Source organism: Amblyomma americanum, chromosome 1, assembly GCF_052857255.1.
Source record: "Amblyomma americanum isolate KBUSLIRL-KWMA chromosome 1, ASM5285725v1, whole genome shotgun sequence".
Taxonomy (NCBI): Eukaryota; Metazoa; Arthropoda; class Arachnida; order Ixodida; family Ixodidae; genus Amblyomma; species Amblyomma americanum.
Window position 1 is genome coordinate 41,344,688 of NC_135497.1, and position 21,590 is coordinate 41,366,277.

Sequence of the window (21,590 nt, forward strand, 5' to 3'; positions counted from 1 at the left end):
ACCGCAGGAATGTCGTGGCCGCGGTGAACCTGGGGCGCGATTACGGATCAGTCTCAATCGAAATTGTCTCAAAAAGTATATCATTTGCCGCTCTCCTATTGGTCGGCGGCCATTTTGATTTTTTTCGTCACTGACTGACGTCGTAAATGGCGCAGAAGTGGTGACGTTGGCCATCTAATTATGCGGGCAGATTGAGACGATTTTTTGAGACTGGAAAAAGTAGTATCAACACGTTTGAGACAGAAAATGGCGGCTGTTTACATCGTCGTATACGCGGGTGACCGCACGAGCAACGGTGTCGGAGGGTGCATGAAGACGACTTTGACGCGCGGGAGAGTTATTTCGAGGAGACTGCGCAGTGTCTGTGCGACGAACTCGCCGTTGAACCTGGGAAGTGCGCGGGTGAGTGCGCTGTCAGTGGAGCCGCAGGTGCTGTGCGCGCTGCGCTTCTTCGCCTCCGGTGGGTTTCAAGGCGCCGTTGGAAATGAAGAAAACGTCGGCGCAGCCCAACCGACTGTGAACAAGCCTTTGCGGCGGGCAGCGGAGACCAATGTCAACGTTGGGTCACAGAAGGGGAGTGTTCGCTTTCCGAGGAGACCCGAGGAGAAGGCGGCGGCGAAGGAGGGTGTCCTTTGCCTAAACGTTCGCCGCGGCAGCATCTCCGGCGTCGTCGGGTGTGTCGATTGGGCACTCATCACTATCAAGGAGTCTGGGGGCAGTGCTGCGAACGAGCCGCAAGCGGTTCTACGCTGCGGACGTAATAGTGAGTATACCTCGGCCACTGTTTTTGACCGCATGAGTTCAAGTGCTACAAGTGCATGAGCTACAAGTGCGGGCCTCGGCAGCGAGAGTGAGTACGGGCTGTGCTTGTTTTTTCTCAGATCTGTGGCGCGAACATGTGCATCCTGGCCGTGGACTCGCGCTGACCCGGATCCTTCCGCGACGCGTTTGTCTGGCGGCATTCCGAGGCGGAGGAAGGCCTGCTGGACGACGGTGATTTTTTTTCTGGGTAAGCAGTAAAATAGCCGTGTCACCCGTCGGGCGAACTCAGTCACATCTATTGAGCTCCAGCACTATGCATTTGGCCGGATCTGCTAAAGCTACAAGAATCAGTCTGGACAGTTAGACAAATGCAGACACTTTACAGTAAGATACAGTGTATTGCCACCCTTTCCTTTTGTTAAATATAATTGCAGCAGAAACACAGGACACATACTACATTGTTGAAATGCATAGCCTTTCCTGTTGAAGAAACCAAAGCAAAATGCACCTGACAGCGCTTGTGTTTTGTAAGCAATCATAGCGCATCATTTATATGAATATGGTGGTAAAAGACTGACCTTACAGTAGTGCTCACTTATACATCTAAATCCTGCATGTATGTATGCTCTTGAATGTCATATTCAGCAAAGCCTGGATGTGGGCTACTTGGCGTGAGTTTTCTACTGTATAGCAGAGTGTCCTGTAATGCTGTTGAGATCACTGAGAAAGGACATGCTTAGCTGCATCATTTTTTGTTATGCAGGAGACTATGTCTACCCACTGGAGCCATGGCTGCCTGCACCAGTTTCATGACATTACAGACCTGACTCAGCAGAAGGCGTGTACAACACGCCACATGCTTGCACACAATTTGTGGCTGAGCGCTGTATTGGTGTGCCGAAGAGCTGCTTCCGTTGCTTTCAAGGACACCGGATGCACCACTGCCAGTGGAAGTGGACAGTGCGCATCATCACCGCACGTGCTGCACTTCACAGCCTCTGTTTGGATGTGCCCATATCAGCAGAGGGTGCAGGCGACACTGCCTCTGACCCAGATAACAACGGGCCACCTCTAAATGGTGGCTGCCTCGTACAGACAGGATCCCTCCTCACCTGCCTCCTGCGAAGAGCATGCGGTGCTGTACTTTTGGCCTTTCTAGGACGACCCGTCTCCAGAGGAAGGCGTACCGAGGGATGGTGCAGCGGCAGTTGCGATGGAAAATCTAGCGTCCAGAGACGACTCACCATGCTGGCATAGAGAGTCATATCAGGCACTCTTCCCCTGTTGCCACTGTCATTTCCTTGTGTCATTGCACAACACACATCTGCAAGTGTGTGAGCAATTGTGTGATGTGGTTGTGCCCTTGGCCAACCTGTGTGCAGCGAGAAGCCAGCAGTGACAAACAAGTGCCCCCCACCGGCTGCCACTTCATTTTCAGTGTGTTAGCTAGTATATCTTCCAGTCCCTCAGCAGCGTGTTGCACAGTCTCTTCCTGAAGACGGAAAAGGTGTTGAAGCAGCTCGCTCAATTTCTGAAAAGCATCATTTTGAACTCTCTTTTGTCAATGCTTATGTCAGCCCACCTGCCCCTTCTCTGCTGCCTCCTTCCAGCTTGGTGGAGTGCCTGTGGTCATTACCTGTGTGACGAACATGCATGAACCAAACGTGTAGTGCTGGAATAAGGCATGAAATATTTGTGATGCTTGTTGGAATCAAAAAGCTGTTTTTTATTGCATCATACATTCAGTAAGCGCGTTTATTTTTTTTAGGCACAGCATTTGACACGAGTGTTTCTATTGCAGAAAAGGCAGTGTACATACAAGCATACTTTACCTTGATGTACCATTACCGTATGGCATTTATGAGTGCAGTTAAGAAAAAAAATCTGAATAATTGAGTTCAAAGTGCATGTTTTCTTTCATACAGAGGCTACCTGTACAATAAATATGGCATAGTACAGTGTACATGATGCATTTTCCAGACTACAAAACATTTTGGCACATATAAGTAGTGTAAATACCAAAGCTAAGCTTTTAGCGTAATGGTGTGTGGCTAGGGGTTTCGCTCTGTGCTAAAAGCTGTACCTACTGCAAGGAAACCGCTGTACAACAATGCATAATAAAGATTGTAAGGTGCAGTGGCTACAATGACTGCTGAATGACTAGAACATCTTCACAGATAGACAAAGATGTGTAAACATCACAGACACATCATCAAGGAGATGGTGTGTGATTAGAGGTTAGTTTACAATCGCAAATCATGCAACACCGTTACTGGAAATGCTCTACAGCTCTAAGAATATACATGCAGCTCCATTGTGGGAAATTTTGAGCACTCGGTTATTGCCCCATAACTGACACCTAGCTTGGTTTGCGTAACACAGGGCTATGAAGTCTTGTCCATGATGACACGAGACGGTGGCAATGCCGAATGGCCGGACAAGCTCCTTGTGCTATCATATAATATGTGTGATAAGTGCAACTGCTGTCAAGCTACTTTTCGCCTAGGTATTTAATGTCCTAGTCATTTTCAACTGGCTGTTCCCTTTCAAACTGGAGTGGCCTGTATACAGGGTGTCTCAGATATGATGGACCATAATTTAAAAAAAAAAACAAGTGGCCTTCCGACCTGAAAGGAAGTGCATGTTAGAAGCTATGCAAAGTATTTAAAGCCCTTCAAACACTGCCCTCACCAAACCCAGTTATACCAACATCACTCCGCCTGCTGAGCAAAATACAATATTACACATCACTGCCCTGTCCTACCTACCTCACTGCCCTGGATCATATGCAATTCAAGCGCTGTGTACCAGCAAACATGAACAAACTTGCTCAACTTTCTGCCCAGTTGCAATTAGCCTCTATACAAGCAAACTACTTCTTTCCAGGTTGACCCTGGATCTACTTCATGATCAGTAAATAACGTTAATGGAACAAGCTCGTTCTCTCCTCGGTGACAATAGCAAAGTTATCAAGTCAAGTGCTTCCTTTCTCTCTAAACAAAGTGGAGCATAAACATCACAATTTCTGCATCTTGCACAGGAAAAAAAAAAGAAACTACGGCAACAACTGAACATAAACCGTACGGAGCTACAAAAATACAAACGGAACATCAAGTGGAGCCCCGATGTGGGCGGCAACACTTGGTTACGAGGCAGAAGAGCGCTGCCACAGAGGCAGGCCGTGTCGGCTCTCATTTCCCGCACCGAGATTGCAAGCTATCAGCAGCTGCACCTGTCTGTCGGCTGTTGCTTCTATGTGATGATTCATGGTTTTCTGGTATTTTCTAAATAAAATAAACAGAACCACACGTCACTCGGCGATCGATAGGCGCCGACCGAGAACACAGACTAAAGTTGTCTTCGTCGATTTTCGAGCCGAGCGCTGCTTGTAAGTTGATCTCGGCAGGCCCGTAGCATTCACTGCCTTCAATCAGATTTTTCTGCGCACTTAAGACATCCGCAAAGTACCTTGATTTTAGACGACACGCGAAAAAACAGGAACTAGCCATGGAATCAGCTGTTTTCTTGCAGGCCGCCATGTTCACGTTATGCCACTGCCAGCGCGCCCTCATGGCAAGAGAAGTTAACCTGCAGCAAATTTAATTGCAAAACTGAAAATGCTTCTAATTTTCCCTCATGTTGTTGAGATTGCAACAAAGTTTACTACCAAAATAAAACATTACTTGTTTTCTTCATTGCGTTTTTGTTCATTTTCAGACTAACATGTTCACGCTATACCGCTGACAGCACACCTTCGCGGCAAAAAAAGTGACTGAACCGCAAACTTAATTGCAAAAATGAAAACACTGCTTCTTTTGCTTAGTGCTGTTGGGTTTTAAATACAGTTTCTTAGCAAAATAAAACATTACTCGTTTTTATTCACTGCGTCTTTACTGCAAAACATTAGTCTACGGTCCCTTGTCGTGCGATTAGTGGTTTCGGGGCGGAGCCCACCGCCTCCTTGCTCCGCATTGGCCGATTCGGCGGTCGGCATTTCTCGGTGTCGTCATTTTGACGTCACTGTCTCAATATTGAGACAGTTTTTTGAGACTGATCCGTAATCGCGCCCCTGTGCTGCCAGCTTGACCTTCGCGACATCGCTCTGCGCGCACACAACGCCGAGTACAACCCACGGCGCTTCGCAGCCGTCATCATGCGTATCCGGGAACCCCGCACCACGGCGCTGCTGTTCCGATCCGGGAAGATCGTCTGCACGGGGGCTCGCAGGTGCGCTCTATTCCACCGCCGTTCTCTCCTTTTTTTGTTTTTTCTTTCCTGGGCGGAATACTTTTTATCCTCCTTCGTCGGTTCAGGTAAGGACGTCAGAGGTAATCTTCGTGTGACTGCCGCGCTCTCCAGGCAAGCGGCTTCTGACACTCTTCGATGAAACGTGTATTGTGAGAAAAATATGGAAGGTCGGGCTCTCGGATTACGGACAATGACACCGGACAGTGGAGTTTCACAGAAATAATACCGCACAGCATATGAACTAACCGAAGTTGATCTGCATCGATACTCTACAGCATTCTACAACATGGACACTACTTTAACTTGAAACGGAGCTTTCATAAGCTAGAAATAGAGAGAAAATGAAGTACACGCGTCGTCATCATCGCCCAATTTCTCAAGAAAAGTGTGGTATGTCGCCGAGTAGTTTTGTGCAGATCCCAAAGGCTAGGCTACATCGCCATGCACTTAGAAATAAGTGCAGACCACGAGTTTGATAAGAGTGGCGGGTAAATTTTTGATTGGAATTTTCTCAGCAATAAATACGTCTTTTGCTGTAGGACAATCATTAACTTGACCCAGAAAGAGCCGCAGAGTCAATTTTTTAATTAGAGCGCAGATTGGTTGGAGTTGCCCTCAGTCTCGTGGAGTTGGCCTGGATAAGGAGTGCATGTATGAATATATTTTACTTACGCACATCTCCACCATCGCTTCGCTCGTAATGCTTTAGAGCGGAATTTGTGTTCAGCGAAACGAATAGATTATAATGGGAACGAATTACCGCGAAGGGCACAGGAATGCGGCAGAGGACACAAAGGCCCTGCGGTGTTAGCAAACGAAATTTCTTGAAGCTGCAGTGCGGCTTCTCTCGATCAAGCGCGGGTGTGCACCCGAAAACATTCTCAAAGCAAGTGTGAAAGAAGGTTAATGAATGGGGAAAAAAATTCCGAGAAAACATGAATGACAACGACCTACACGAAGAGGGTATGAAAGGAAAAGACGGACTAATTTTCACGAAGAACGAACAATTATATTTTGCAGTATGCCAACGCAAGGAGTGGTGATACAGCTTCCCGGTTGCGAACACAGAACGGCGACTGTCACGAGCTTCCAATGATTTCCTACGTTCGCAACCGAGACAATGCATTTAAACCGTTTATGTCATGTATTTCAGGCATTCCATTGTGGAAAGGCTGGAATGCCTTTTCACTGCGCGCTGTCGGCATGCCGCATCCCAACGAATGACGGGAAAAAGTTATTGCGCATCCCACGCGGGATGCACAAGCAGAGAACAATAATAAAAAGGTCACTGACGAACTTTGAGCCTTAAAAACGCGCACTACGATGCGAGGCAACTACCGTGCATACATTTGAGGAAAGAGAAAGATATCACGTACGGCTGCCGATGGTATTTCACTTATGTGCCTAAGTGTTTCAGAGCGGTTCCGCTTGCATAACCAGCATGCAGCTTATTTATTTTGAGAAACTACCTAAGTATTCGAGAATGTTTAAGACACCACAAAAGCAGATCGAACCGCTCAGAGGAATCTGCAGCTAATTGTGCGCATTCGCAGAAATTAGCCCGAAAAGGCCTGTCGTGTCCTCAGCCCGTTTCTCCGTCTTGCAACCAGAAGTCGTAGAAATTTTTAGCAGTTACACACAAAAAAATTTTTTTTTTCATTGTACGACCAAGTACACAATGGGCGCAAGCCCTCGCTATGTTTGCGCTGGCATCACCCTTCCTTGTATTTTACTGAGGAAAAATTGGGCATTTTCTATGGGATAATATTGTTTATGGTGGAAAATATGCGGCAGTTGCACTAACAAACAGCACATAAAAATGTACCATATGAATGCGCTCTTTTATAATATGCACCTAATATAGAAATATTTAGCAGAAATGTGGAATTTTTTCGTCTAATGCAGAAATTTCATGATAAATACTCGACATTATGTCTGTAACACACAAAAAATACTTTAAATGTTTGAGATATGCAGAACGTTGTTTGTTTTATAGCATAAAGCACCTAGAAGTCTCAGAGATTTGACTTATCAGGACTTCAAGCTATACAAACCATTTTCTGCCCCAGAGAATGCATTTCTTGGGTGTGTTACAAAAGGGGATTTTTTTCTCAAAATTCATTTCTTGAAAGATTCTAGACAGTATAAACACATAAGCAAACTTATTTATTTATTTCACATACTTTTCGAGCCCGAATGCATTACAGAACGGAGTGGTAAGTACAAAAAACAGTACATAATTATACAAAAATTGGTTAATAAAAGCTAAAAAATGCCTTCTTCTCAATGACAATATTTAAAGAGTTAATGTTGAATTTTATCACAACAAAAATTGTAACAAAAATGGAGTGACTGCTACCGCAAAAGTTAGACATACATACGAAAATCATGAAAGAAAAAATGACTTATATACAGGGTGTCCAGGCTAACTTCAGCCAGGGGTTAAAAAAATAAGATATTTGAGGTAGGCCAGGGAAACCATTTATATACAGCTACCAGCCGGCTAGCGCATCTAGGCAATTTTTCTCTTGCTATTAATTAAGTAGTAATTAAGATAATTTTTCTAAATGCGTATATGTTGACTTTAGACAGCAGATGTGAATAGCCAAGTTGGAGAGCACCTTCAGAAATTCCCATTCGATTTATTTGCGACAACGAAAGACTCACGTGCTTTCTCTAGCGCCAAAGAAAGCCTGCGAAAAGCACAAAAACAAAATGACGCGACTAGCGCATTCGCGAGCCACGATTGTGCTCCTCTCAATCCTGGCTTGAGTGAACGAAATCAGCTGCTGGCATTGGGCGACGACCCCATAGCTCAGGCAGGCCGATACGTCGACGGTGGTTGCGAAGCCATAGCGAGCCAGTCTGCAAGCGTGACGGCGCAACCACCGTCGACATATCGGCCTGCCGGAGCAAGGGGGTCGTCGCGTCATGCCAGCAGCTGATTTCGTTCAATCAAGCCAGGATTGAGAGCAGTACAATCGTGGCGCGCGAATGCGCTAGTCGAGTGTATAATTTTTATTTCGCGGGTTTTCTTTCGAGCTCGGGAAAAAGATACACGTGAGGCTTTCGTTATCGCAAATAAATCGAATGGGGATTTCCGAAGGCGCTATCCAACTTTGCTGTTTGCGTCTGCTGTCTAATGTCAATATTTACGCACGTAGGAAATAATCTTAATTACTACTTAATGAAGAGCAAGAGAAAAATTGCCTAGATGCGCAAGCCGGCTAGTAGCTGTATATAAGTGGTTTCCCTGGCCTACCTCATATATATTTTTTTTAACCCTTGGCTAAAGTTAGCCTTGAGACCCTGTATATCAGGTGGACAAAATGTTTCGAAACATAGTAACCAAAGGCAGTGCACAAGAACTGTTTCACTTTAACAATGGTTTAAGCTACAAAAATTAACTTTCCTGCCCAAGGCTCACGAGCTTCTGGGCAAAACAGATTCTTAATGTTGAAAGGCACATACAGTCACCAAACATGCCTAGAAGAGCTGTGAAATGCCTGAGAATCAGAAGATCAGGACAGAAGCTGGCATCCTTGCGATAGATGTTCTTACAAGTGAGCAAGGCCTCCAATGACGCAGCCATGCTCAACAATCCTGGAGAAAAGTATTTTTGAACGGGAAAATGTTTATAAACGCATTTTTTTTCATATATTTTAAGATGTCACTATAACAATGAATTAGGGGTGTGCGAATATTCGAAATTTCGAATACGATTAGAATATGTTTGATGTTCGATTCGTATTCGTATTCGAAAATTGATATTCGTGAATTCTAGAGGCCCGTTTACTGTGCGATGTCAGTGCACGTTAAAGAATCCCACGCGGTCGGAATTTCCGGAGCCCTTCACTGCGGCGGCCCTCATAGCCTGAGTCGCTTTGGGACGTTAAACCCCTATAAACCAAACCAGCAGCCACTTGCCGCAGCGCGCGGAGCAGAAAGGGTGCATCGGCGCCGCAGCGGCGACTTCGAACAGCCATGTAGAGGTAGAACGTTGCTGGCTGCGCGGCAACGCGATGATTCCCCCTCTGGTGCGTCAGTTCACTGCTAGCAGTCATAGCAGCCGGTTGTGCGTGGTCGTGTGCTATGGACAGTGAACGCCTGCGTTCACGCGTGGTGAGCGGGCGGGCTTCCGCCTTCCCACGAGTAAGCAGTCTGAAGTGTCTCTGCCGAATTATTTGCTATTAACGTTTTTGCTGTCGTCAGAAGCGTTGCCCGCTGGTTTTCTATGGCCGCCTTAACTTCACCATGCGAGCGATGGAAAAGGTTAAAAAAAAGATTTTGCTGCACATCGAAAGGAAAGACCATTACCTTCAATATTTCCGTAACAGTACCTTACAATTTTCCAATATTCAAAATTTTTGTCAGAGATTGCTGGATACGTCTGCACTTGCGAACTTTTTTTGTGTTTGTGTCAGCGGCTTTGGCTCAAATTTGCTTGCTCAGGGTGAGCATCGAGACACACTTAATTGTGTTGTCTGAAGTCTCATTGCCTCTCCTCTGTTTTCCTTCGTTGCACAGCGCCATCCCGGAAGGGAGTATCTTTTCTCAGGCTGTCTCTGATGAGATGTCTAGGGGAAACCTTGCCCACAAAACGTAGACATATGGCAAATCACGGCCTTAATACTGCGAACATCATTATATATTGCATCTTATAGGTGGCACAAAATCGGTAAATTGGCAGCAGTTAGAAAACAATGCTTTCAGGTGGCTTGTTTCTGGAGCTCTTCGTGGTAAAATCTAAAACATGACTATCTGATGCCATCATGAGGCCCAATGTTGATACTAGGAGGAGGAGGAGGAGGAAGAAGAAGAGGAAAGGCAGGGAGATTAACCGGAAGCATAATCGGTTTGCTACCCTACAAGGGGGGAAAGGGGTGAGGGGATAAAAGGAAAGAGAAAGGAGGGTAGCACAAAAGAAATCCCATTATGAAAAGTGAGCATTAAAAAAATTATGTGGGGCCGATAATCTGAGCTCGAGGTAACTTACAGACAGATGGCGCGGCTGTCCGGTGGTCTGGCATACTTGGTAACAAACAACACCGATAATCTGTGCTAATTGCGCGCAGCAAGTCTCGTCCCAGCTGCGACTCATTTTTATTAGCAGAATTCGCCCGTATGTGTGACGCACACCAAACTGGTAGCACTTTCAAATCGGTTCGCACATGATAATTATTGCGGTTCGGAACCGCAATGAACTGCCTGCTTTTCAACTGCTTGTTACAGGTCGTTCAAACTGTTTGCAATACTAAACTAAGGGCACCAGGAGCCTCCTTTGTCGCTGCCAACGTAATAAGCGAGCCACACAGCAAATAGGTACCTGGCGGGAAATGTGCTATAGTTACCAGTATTGTTTCCATAGACTTTCGGTGCCTACAGAATGACCACATCACATGCGATATTTATCCGTAAACTTCAGGTGCTGCTTCACTCAAGACTAATACGATCAATATTGTCAGAATAACGTCCAAAAAGAAAGAGGGAAGTTAAGCCATATATTCAACTCCTGGTAAACCTTATAAAAACGCATTTTTCCCCACATTGGAAGCGTAATTAATCGCACTCAGTGTCGAGGCTCGCACTACGAAATGACATTTCTCGCGTGTTCGACTACCGCTCCCTGCTGTACGTTGACGACCGCCAAAGCCGATTTCAATTTCAAACACCAGCAGATGCGGACTGTGCTCTAATTAGCTAGTTTAATCAGCAAGATATAAATAATTAGTTTTTGCCGTGAACAATCTGGAGGGCCACGCTCGTCCTGACCCCGTGATCTTGGTTTGTCTTCATAAAAAATTTCATAAATTGTTCCTTAGTTTTTTCTTCTTTTGACATCATTTGCTATGAATACGCGTCTGCAACTTGTATGGCCGAGCATATGTTGCCGCAGTCGCCGTGGGCGTCGTCTGTTCCGGGCGCGCAAGGTCGCTCAAGGTGTCGCGCGCTGCAGTTGTCGCTGCCTTCGATGGAAGGACTCTGCAGGAGTAAGAGCTTGACTAGTTATATATCGCCCATAGTTTTTGAGCCATGTGACGGCGTGAAGTTGTTTTTACCCGGACATGTGAGCGTTCGCACAATATGCTAAATTTGTTTTCATTTTTACAGCGAACTACAGGCCAGCATCGCAGCAAGAAAGTTTGCACGAATCACGCAGAAGTTGAGATACAACGTAAGCTATGCTCTTTGAACGATGTCCTACTAAGTAAACTGGTCGGTTTGAAAAAGAATCTGCATTTGTTCGCATAGAGTGGCTCGCTCTGTGAAGCTGCACATGCTTCCATTCTGTTCTATAAAGTGGCAGTTAGTGCTGCGTTCATAAAAGCTTTCGATCTGCTAGACAGATCCCTGTAAGACGAAATGAAAGGCGAAAAAAGTTCTTGGCTGGTCACGTGGTCACTTTGTCCTGGAACCAGATTACTGTTTTTCTTTCGTGCCGGAGATGAAAAGACGGTTAATGTTATTGCCTCATCTACCAACGAATCAGCTCACGTCGAATTCAATATGGCGCATATACAACCGTGCAACATTTTTCACCTGTGATATATATTCAGCTAACGCATCTTCGTTTCTTTATATTGTTATGTTTACGCTTTTGAGGCACATTACATCGTCGCATGAAAATCTGTTTATTTCTGTTCCAATGTTATTTGAGCTACTAAAAGGAAATAACGAAAGTAGGCAAGGAGCAATAATACCCGTTAAGAAGACAGGCAGCACTTTCTCCTTACGCTTTATGAAATGCACATGGGCACCGAAAGTAGTAGGGGCAAGCTGTATATTTTGTGTCATCATTAATGCTTCCTTTCGGCTTCTTTAGTGCTCAATTTTTCTACTTCCGCAGCAGATAACATAGGTATGCAGAACCTGTGCCTTTGGCATGATGATTTTCGGGAGCGAAATTTCCAGCTCACCTCACGGCCGGTCTCTAGGGGAACGCGCCGTTATGATTTACGCGTGGTGCATGGCGCCGCCGACGAGGGTATTGCAGCCATTGGGCGCAAATGCGGGCAACGCGCGCGGCCCCTGTGCTTGTAACAACGGCTGTGTGTACGGCTAGTCTGTTTATTATTCATGTGTTGCCCAAATGCCACAACTCTCTCGCAGGCAAGGTTTACCGACTTCAAGGTGCAGAACATAGTGGCCAGCTGCGACGTTGGCTTCCGCATCAAGCTGGAGAGCCTGGCTCTCATCGAGTCGCAATGTTCATGGTGCGTATACCCCCGAAAGGCGTTGGTTGCAGTGATGCAAGACTATCAATAATACTATCGATAGTATCGATACTTGAGTCACTGTCGAACTATTGATGATAAAACGTTTTGGATATGACCAAAGCAAAATTTGGACGTTGCCATCTTGTTGTGCACGATCAGTTATAGTTGGCCATCTGACGTTTAACTTGAAGCTGTTGCTAAGCGGCTTATCAAAGTCAGACAAGATCAAGGATCGGACCGACGGGGCACCTAGTCGAGCTATCGCTCTAAATACAATCGACAGTACTATCGAAAGTATAAGATCATGTAACTTGCCGCTGATAAACACTGAAGCATAAACTTGGCGACGTTTTCCCGCGTGTCCCGTGAACGCGGAATGGGTGGTACAGACGATGGGCTCTCCGTCCACGCGTCACCAAGCGCTGCAGATGTACCCTCCGTAGAATCACTGGATAAGGTATTGGTACCGCGGTAGTAGCGCGAAGCTCCTAGTCTTGCTGGCAACAGCCACCGGCGCCGTCCATAATTTAAGGGTACCAGTGGCGAGAGACGCACCACTTCGCGGGCCTGCTCTTAGTAGTTTAGGTGCTGCTTACCAAACAGTAGAAGCTGCCGGTAGTGTCAGGTAAGCTTCTACGGAAAGCTCAGCGTGAGGAAGCGGACGGTGTAGATTACAACTGCCCAACGATTGCGAACACTTCGGAACCCGTAAGCGGAGCATTGTTAATAAGACTTGCGCTTTTCTACCTTGCATTTTAACCTGCGTTAAGTTCTTTTTGTGTTGCACCACTCCAAGATTCCAGAAGTTGGACGAATTGATGTTCCGGATGCCGCATCTATTAACTTCTGTATGGCGTGACTGGCGGTGAGCTGTCGCACTCTGCTTCGACCCGGGCTTGTAGGGAAAGAGAAAAAATTGGCCATAGGAAAATTTTCGCGATGGTTTTGAGGTCGTTTTCTTTGACCTCAGCGTTATCTCTGATGGCATATACACGCGATAAGCCGCCCTGCAGTCGCCTTCTATGAGGTTGGTCTCAAACTTTGTTGGTATGGGTTAGTATTGGGCATGACTATAGGGATGACCATATTTGGAACAATCAGAGCTTCGTCTAATAATTTATTTGATTTGATAAAAAAGCTGCAGCGAAACTTCATGAAATATGTGTAACTAATAGCTAGTTATTGCAAATTTTTTGGGGCTACCGTAAGTCAAAATTTGCAAAAGTATCGATAGAACTATCGATAGGAAATGTTAGCGAACTATTGTAATACTATTGATTGCATTTTTACAATGTTCCTGGTGTAAAGAAAACATTGAGGCCTAATCCGTGAAACCCCTGGATTAACCTACTGCAGGAATACATGTGTTCTGTGTCGTGTTTTGTCAGGTTTACATAGCGAATATTGCGGCCAAGATGATGGAGCGCTGATGTAAGGTCTGCTTATGTCACTTCCTGTTCCCAGCATCTCGGCAGGAAGATGTGTTAATGTTAAAAACCTTCTTTTTCAGCTTGTTACGTGTTCCAGGAGAAGCCGGTCAGGGGGGAACTAAGGAACGAGGACGCCAGCATTGGCACAAGCACATACGTTTAATGTACACTGCAAGGCCACTAAACACGCAAAACTGGCACGAAGAAAACCAACGCACACCACGAGCACGTGCGAGCTCAGGCAAGCGCAGGTGCGATGAAGGCCAGAGATGCGGGATCGAACGCCAAAGAGAGCGCATACCAAAGAAAGGCACTTTGCGCGTTCCAAGACGATAAAAAGGCATTTTTTAAATTAAATTTAAAGACGCAATGTTAGTTTCCTGGTACATCACCTCCAAAAGAGCGAAAACAAAACATGTGCGAATGCCACTTTGCTCACGGCGCGGTTGGCCCGCCGGAGCACGCGCTTTTGGCGCGAAAGCACGATTCCGGATGTACCAACAATCTTGAGGCTTGTGCTCCAAACTAACCCGGGTAAGTTTGGAGGAGGGTCGCGCCAGTTAGCCAATGGGAGGTGGGAGCGCGTCGCCTAGGCTATGTAACCTAGTGCATTCATCACAACCTGCCCTGGAAGGTGTCAGATATATTAACGATTAATCACGAGGGGTTGCTCAAGAAGACCAACACGGGTCGCACGATCCCTACCGGTGGCTAGGATAGAAAGGGCCACCTGCCAGCGAAGTAGTGGTGCGGGGACTCGGCGAGATCTATGAATGTCGAGTACAGAATGACCAATTCTGCATGTATGGTCATTAAGCCTGTAAAGCCCTTACGGTGGAGCTTCAGTGTCATAGCTCTCGCATGTGTACTCGGTTCAACTACGTTAAACCCCTATCGCTGCTTTACATCAGCTGCCTCGCCTTCTCTCGCGTAATTTTCTTCTTTATCTAGTGACCTCCTTCCCTCTTTGTTTTTCTTTCTCTTTTTTTTCGTCGACTTCTTTGCCTTCTTCACTTAAGGCGAGTGACCGTTTGTAAAACGTCCGTCACCAGTTCCTTATGAGGTAGACAGAAATATCGTACAGAAATATCAACTCCAGCTCTGCGGCAGTGGCCGAGTGGCTTCTGGGTCAGCCTAGCACCCAAGGGCGCGTGTTCGAATACTACTGAAGCATGTATTTTATTTTCGCGAGCTTTCCGGTGCTGTGGACGGAGAAACATTTGCTGCCAAGGGAGGTGTAAATGTGGCCGTTAAATTCATTTCGGTATTAAAAACTATCGGTATTATCAATATTCAATTTACGATAGTCTTGCGTCAATAGTTGCTCGAAGCTATCATTGGTGGCCAATCCATAGATGCCACGGTCGAGGACATTCCAGATGTGACGAGGGTGCTGAAGTATTGTTAGTTTCGCAGCTTTTGTTGGTTTCCTTCAGGTTAGTGAACGGAAAGGCTGGTTGCCAAGGATTTTTACATTCATTTTACGCTGTACGTAAAGGAAAAATATAACCGCAAAACTAAGAATTGTCTGGCGGCGGATTTCTGACGAACCACACGTCACAGGGGAAAGGGTCGACAAGACCGCTCGGCGAGGTATAGTCAGAGACCTCGTATCACCTGGGTTCAGTGCAGCCGCGATTTGGCACCAGTACCTCCTGTCTGAGATGTAGAGTGAGCCACCGCTGCCGTGGTTCTCTCTGTATGGGATGAACAGGACACTGTGCCCGCCATGCTCCAAGACTGGCACTTCTTAGCTGTTTGGTCTTTGGTTGGGGAAGAGCAATATGTTGTTTTTTGTTTGGCGAGAGTTCGATTTTGATGGCGCAAAGGCAGCTTGGCCATGGGTAACGAGTGCTTGCTCTGCCCAAGATGGGATCAAAAAATCATTTTCTCAAACATTACACCGCAGAGAAGCCGTGTACCAGGCCGAGCTATCGACGAAGGCCGGCGTATTTTTTTTTATCACGTGTTGCTCCAATACGTTATAACGTCCTTCCAGCCTTCTTCTCTGAATGTTGGTCAATAAACATCGATGGCGCACAGGCAGAGGAAGTAAAACTTTCTTGGCACTGCCTCGCGCCTTCAACGGCCGCTGTAAAGTCAATGGCCTTCATGTAAGCTATGAAAATGCTTCTGTTGGTATTTATCGTCCAAGTTTTACTTCAGATGGGGCCATCCGCACCACAGGGGGAACCACAGAAGACTTTGAAGCATTTACATAAAACTCGGCATAGTTGAACTACAACTGCATGAACACGAAGTGCTGTCGATAGCCTCGAGGGGCACTATCTCGCCTACTTTAAGAAAGGATAACTTAATGAAAGGACTCGAAAGGATAGGATACATGAGCTGCTCTTCGAAACACCGTATATTACACGTGTCATTTCAGACTACAGATACGAAGAAAACTTATCTTGAAATGGCCGGATGAGTAGCATAAGCTTAAAGATAATTAACTGCATACTACCAAATAGCACATAGGAAGAAAGACAATCGAAAAGAAACGTTTCAAGTGTAAGGTCTGCTTGTCTGTGCTCCACGCCCCGCTGAAGTGTCCTGCATTAGAAAACACCAGAAAGCGATGTTTCCCTGTGTTGAACACAAACCGGATTCCAGCGCCCCCCCCCCCCCCCCCCACGTTCTTATGTGATCATCCTGTGCTTAGCTTAATCGCGTTTTATCCTTCTTTAGCTGAGTCCGCGGCTGTGGCCTAGCGGTTATGGCATTGGGCTGCCGACCCGAAAGACGCGGGTTAGATCCTGGCCGCGGCGGTCGAATTTCGATGGAGGCGAAATTCTAGAGGCTCGCCTACTGTGCGATATCAATGCACGTTAAAGAAATCCAAGTAGCCAAAATTTCGAAGCCCTTCACTACGGCGTTCCTCACAGCTTTAGTTGCTTTGGGACGTTAAACCGATATAAACCAAACTTTTTGTGCTGAGGGAAAGTTTCAAAATAGTACCGTTATCAGCAGTGACCATTTTTATCCAGATGTAACACACATATCTTACCTTATAATAACTTAAGTCTGTCCCTCAGCACTGGGGGCATTATTGAGCCCAGGTGGCTACTGAGCCTTCTTGCGAAAGTAAGGGGTATGCAGAGAAGCTTGTGGGAAATGTGTCACGAACCGTTTTCACCGCTCTTTACACCAGTCTTTGCTAATCACCCATGCTTATGACAATTATTACCCTCATCACCTTGTGAATAATGTTGCAGGAAACATAGTCATTGTGTTCAGAATGGATCCTAGACGCCCAATGTTTAGCACACTTTGACCTTACCTTCGTTTTGCATTTTCAGAGACATGAGCTCACCATTTAACCTCGCTCTTTGGCCTGAGATACCCTTGTGCCACTAAAACCGAACGTCATCATTAGCTTCATGTCCTCCTGGCCAGAGCAACCTTGAGAGGGACGAGTGGCGGGTGCCTTCGAGCCTTGTGCGTGATGAGCGAAAGGCAAGGCCGGTGTTCCAACTTAACCGTTTCGCGCTTCAAGTGTTTGGCCATTAAAACGAACGAATAATATATGAAGGGGATGGTAGCCAGCGCGTCTGCGGCAGAGGCCACGAATAAAGGCGTGGCTGCTTCTCGCGCATCTTCATCAAGCCTAGCCCCACCGCATGCGATGAACGTTTCCAATAAGTTCTCCCTGGTCACTGGGTGAAGGCATATCGGCATTTGTGAACCCTTGCCCCTGACATGCCCAGACAACCAATGTGCTGGATTGAAGTGTGAGTAGCCAGCATTCAGTTGTTGCCAGTCCATAGTTTGCAGAAATGTGAGCAGTTTGTAGGTTTACTGATGAATATATTAACAGCGTGAAACGGACTCTAGTCAGTAAGGCTAGTTTCGAGAAGGATAGACCAGAACAATAAATAGAAGCGATAAAATGTTCGCGTATATTTGGATATATAAACAAAACAGCAATAAAATTGCTCAAGTAGTAGTTCGGCCGTTGAAATTTAATTTTTCGAGCAAGGGTTAGCTTTGAGTGTCCTTACATGCAGAATGCCTGCCGCAATCCTGGAAGCTCAGTTTGATTCTGTTTTGAAAAATGTGGTTGGCAGTGTCGAATTCAGCCCCACCGCGGAGGCTCAGTGGTTAGGGCGCTCGACTACTGATCCGGAAGTCCCGGGTTCGAACCCGACCGCGGCGGCTGCGTTTTTATGGAGGAAAAACGCTAAGGCGCCCGTGTGCTGTGCGATGTCAGTGCACGTTAAAGATCCCCAGGTGGTCGAAATTATTCCGGAGCCCTCCACTACGACACCCCTTCTTCCTTTCTTCTTTCACTCCCCCCTTTATCCTTTCCCTTAAGGCGCGGTTCAGGTGTCCAAAGATATATGAGACAGATACTGCACCATTTCCTTTCCCACAAAAACAAATTATTATTATTATTATTGTCTAATTCAATATTCTGTTCCGAGCAGGAACGAAAACAGGATATTATGCGGCTATTGGAGAAGTATCAAAGGGGCTTTAGGACATGAGAAATGTGCCATGAATCATAATGGTCAAGTGCAGCCACAGCGGAATACTTTCCGGCAGTGTATTACAAGGTTAATCTCTCCAGTAGCTCGCAGAAGCCCCACTCTTCCCTCTACCAAAATACAGTGGCTCGCGAAAGAGGCCCGCGGAGATGAACGGAAGCAAGAGCACGGAGTACCGTCGGACGAGGCTCGGAACTAATCTCGTGTTATTTTTCAGAATTTCACTGTTGCATGATTGGGGATAATCTGTCGAATAAACGGCAGGGTTTCAAGATGATTCAGCAGTAATGTGGCTGTTAAGCGAAGAGCTCTCACCATCCCCCGGAACGTTTCAGCTACGAGCCAGAGCTGTTCCCGGGCCTGGTGTACCGGATGGTGCAGCCCAGTGTCTTGCTGCTTGTCTTCGTCTCTGGAAAGGTGGTGCTCACTGGTGAGGACTCTGCAGCCCGCAGGGGCCGTCGCACGTGTGCCGATAGCGCTCGAGAGCGTGTGAAGGCTCTATGATGATGTTGCACGGGTCCGCACTGATGAATTGGAGTGGGTGGTTGCCTTCACAAAGCACCTGTTTTTATTGTAATGAACCGGTCTGTGTTGATGATACTCGAGATCTTAGAGTCGTTCGTCACCGCCATCTTTTTTTTTCGCTACAGGAACTCGGCAGATGAGCACGGAGTACACTATGAAATGAAAGAAAATGAAAGAAGCGTAAGAGCGCACGCGTGCCCATGATGATAACGCAGTGCAGAGAGGCAACAGAGAAATCGAAGAAAACAACGGCACAATAGCTGGCACCGCGTCGTTGTTATCGCATAATATGTTGTCCCTTGGCACTTTGATTTCACCATCTACCTGAGCCAATCCTTGCCCTGCTATCCGCTGTGCTTTGTTACAACGAGCCGCCGAAAAAAATGAAGTTTGCTCTAATGCTGAGCTCAAGACCACATGCCATCACCATCAGCCTCCCAACAACGTCCGCCGGGAGGCCTCTCCCATATCCCCCAGCTAACCCTGCCCTGCGCCACAACATGCAAATGAAATTAAACGGATTAGAAATATTTTATGAGGTGCAAACAAGTAACAACAACAGCTCTAAGCGAGGGCGCATCCAGACCACATGTTCGGGTCACTCAATCGCGTGACCACAGACGGCAGTCAGTCTCATTGGTCATTTCCGCTGCTCAACAGGATCGCGTGATTCCGAAATGGTGAGGTTTTCTGTGGCATGCTTGCACTGCTGCTACCACTATGAGGACGACCTACCCGGATCCAGCGGTCGCTGTAAACAAAAAATTGATACGTCGAAACTGGGGCTACAAAACTGCACGTAAAACATCTACAGTTGAACGGCAAACAGTTACGCGCAATTTCACAAATTTAAATAGAAACGTTATTACCTTAGAGGCCGCTTTCTTGTCCTCGTGGATCGCTTTGTGGCGCAAGCACATTTTTCTAAGAAGGATGACAATCATTAATATTCACTGTGGTCAGCAGTGCAGCCCTTTGCGACTCTCCTCATTAGCCGAGCCAACTACGCGGCGCTGGTTGGTAGCGTCCTGAAATACGACTTGAAGCAGCCCCTTGATTCAGGAGCATTCCCGACTTGATATTTTGGAAACCAACATTTTAACAAGCCTCACGTTGTTGTATAACTGCGCTGACTGCAGAGATTCGTTCGTTTGAAACAGAATTTCACAAACTAGACAATTATTCATTAGCGACGCTTGTTGTCCTAATTAGTGCATAGCTCATGAAAAAGACTAGCGCAGTATAATACCAAAGACAATGTGAGAGACGCCAACAGCACGAGCGCTAGCGAAAGTAACTTTATTTATTTATTTATTTAATAATGCGGAATCGCTTGAATCCAACTTTATCGCAGACCGGTTCATTTGCAACAGATACGAACGAACAGATAGTGTAACAGCTATGATCAATTCTATTGGCCTAGAATCTCTCCAAACAAGGCACACTGAAGCTAGGTTGTAATTTCTGTGCCTGATATATAATAATCTGATTAAAATAAACACTCTCAATTATATTGCACTTGTTTCGTGAGCAAGTACGCGTTATAATCATGGAAAAATGCTACAAGAGTTTCCTGCATATTCTAATACAGTTAAACACTCATTTTTTGTCAAATTGATAACAGAGAGGAATGAATTGCCGAAGTGTGTAGTGAAAAGCCCGAATGTAGAAATAATTGTTGATAATTTGAGAGCCTATTTATGTGTATCCGCTGTTTTTTGCTTTTTTTCGCATTATCTGTTTGCTTTTGCATGACGCTCGTCTATATCTAGTTTATTTTTTGCTTGTATCTGTGCTCACCCATACGAGCATGAGCTGGTTCCCGCGTTTAGGAGGTTTTTGCTTACAATTTCTCACTCATTGCATTCAATGGTTTGACACTCCCGCAGGAGCCAAGGTCAGGGAGCACATCTACCAGGCTTTCGACAAAATCTATCCCATATTGCAAAACCACCGGAAGGTGTGAAACGACCTGCACAGCCAAGCCGCGTCGGAATAAGCGCCCGTGGAGAGAGTAGAAGTGTCGCTGTACCTCTGACATGTCAAGGAATTTTGGACATCAACACTATACGTGGCACAAACTCGAGGATTCCGATACGGGATGGGCCCATCACAATGGGCACTGTGCACAATCCACCTGCAGAACTCGACTCTGGCACAAGGGATGGTGGCGCCCTGAACACACCGCACACCTCTCTCCATGGTACTGAACGCGTTAATGCGACAGCCGGAGAGATCGCCGACCGAGCGCCAACACAAACACTGAACTGAATCTCGCTTGGATATGAGAGAAATAGCAGGAGATACTCCCCCCCCCCCCCCCCCAACTCCTCTCCTTGGCATCTTCTCTCATACCGAGAAGCGAGGAGGGTGACGGATCGGGCTAACTGGTGCATATATGTCATATTAAGAAGCGCTGCCAAAACACGAACACAGAGAGAGACAGATTCAACTGATTTAATTGGAGAAAAACGGCATGTGCTTTACGCGCTTTCTGAAGCACTGGAATGACAGCAGCAGAAATCATACGTGTAAATGATTACTTAGAAAGGCAATCTCTTTTCTTTAATAAAAATGACTGTGAACTGAGTCAGGTACTTCGAAGTGAAGCTATTTCTTTTGTGTGATTCGGTGATATCTCGAGTTAGTCGAAGTCGACTTCTTCGAATGATGCGGCACTGATTTATGAACAGGACACAGTCGCGGCACTTTCTGCAGGAATGCCCGAGAATCCACCGGACGAATTTCTTATATTGTCTTTGAGACAGCGCCCAGACTGTCCCACATTCTTCTTGCCACAAGACAGCGGGAAGCAGTAACTCAATCTTCGCACTCAAAGTATGCTGTTTGATGTTTTATACCACATTGGTGTTTGAAAGAAGCGTAGGGCTTCTTGAGCTTGCAGAGTTTAAGCTTGT

The 21,590-nt window shown here is 46.2% G+C and overlaps 1 protein-coding gene and 1 long non-coding RNA gene across 2 annotated transcripts; both read left to right on the top strand.

Annotated features, from left to right (window-relative positions):
- The first annotated feature begins 473 nt into the window (after nt 1-473).
- LOC144112683 (uncharacterized) lies at nt 474-1,601 on the top strand. Its single transcript, XR_013310383.1, has 3 exons — nt 474-763; nt 882-1,009; nt 1,526-1,601. It is a non-coding gene; the product is annotated as an uncharacterized LOC144112683 (long non-coding RNA).
- A 3,258-nt stretch (nt 1,602-4,859) lies between these two features.
- On the top strand, nt 4,860-20,691 carry LOC144112682 (uncharacterized). The gene is made up of 5 exons (XM_077645502.1): nt 4,860-4,989; nt 11,122-11,185; nt 12,121-12,224; nt 18,483-18,577; nt 20,562-20,691. The coding sequence occupies exons 1-5, from the start codon at nt 4,916-4,918 to the stop codon at nt 20,636-20,638; spliced, it is 414 nt and encodes a 137-aa protein (XP_077501628.1). The 5' UTR covers nt 4,860-4,915; the 3' UTR covers nt 20,639-20,691.
- Nucleotides 20,692-21,590: the final 899 nt, after the last annotated feature.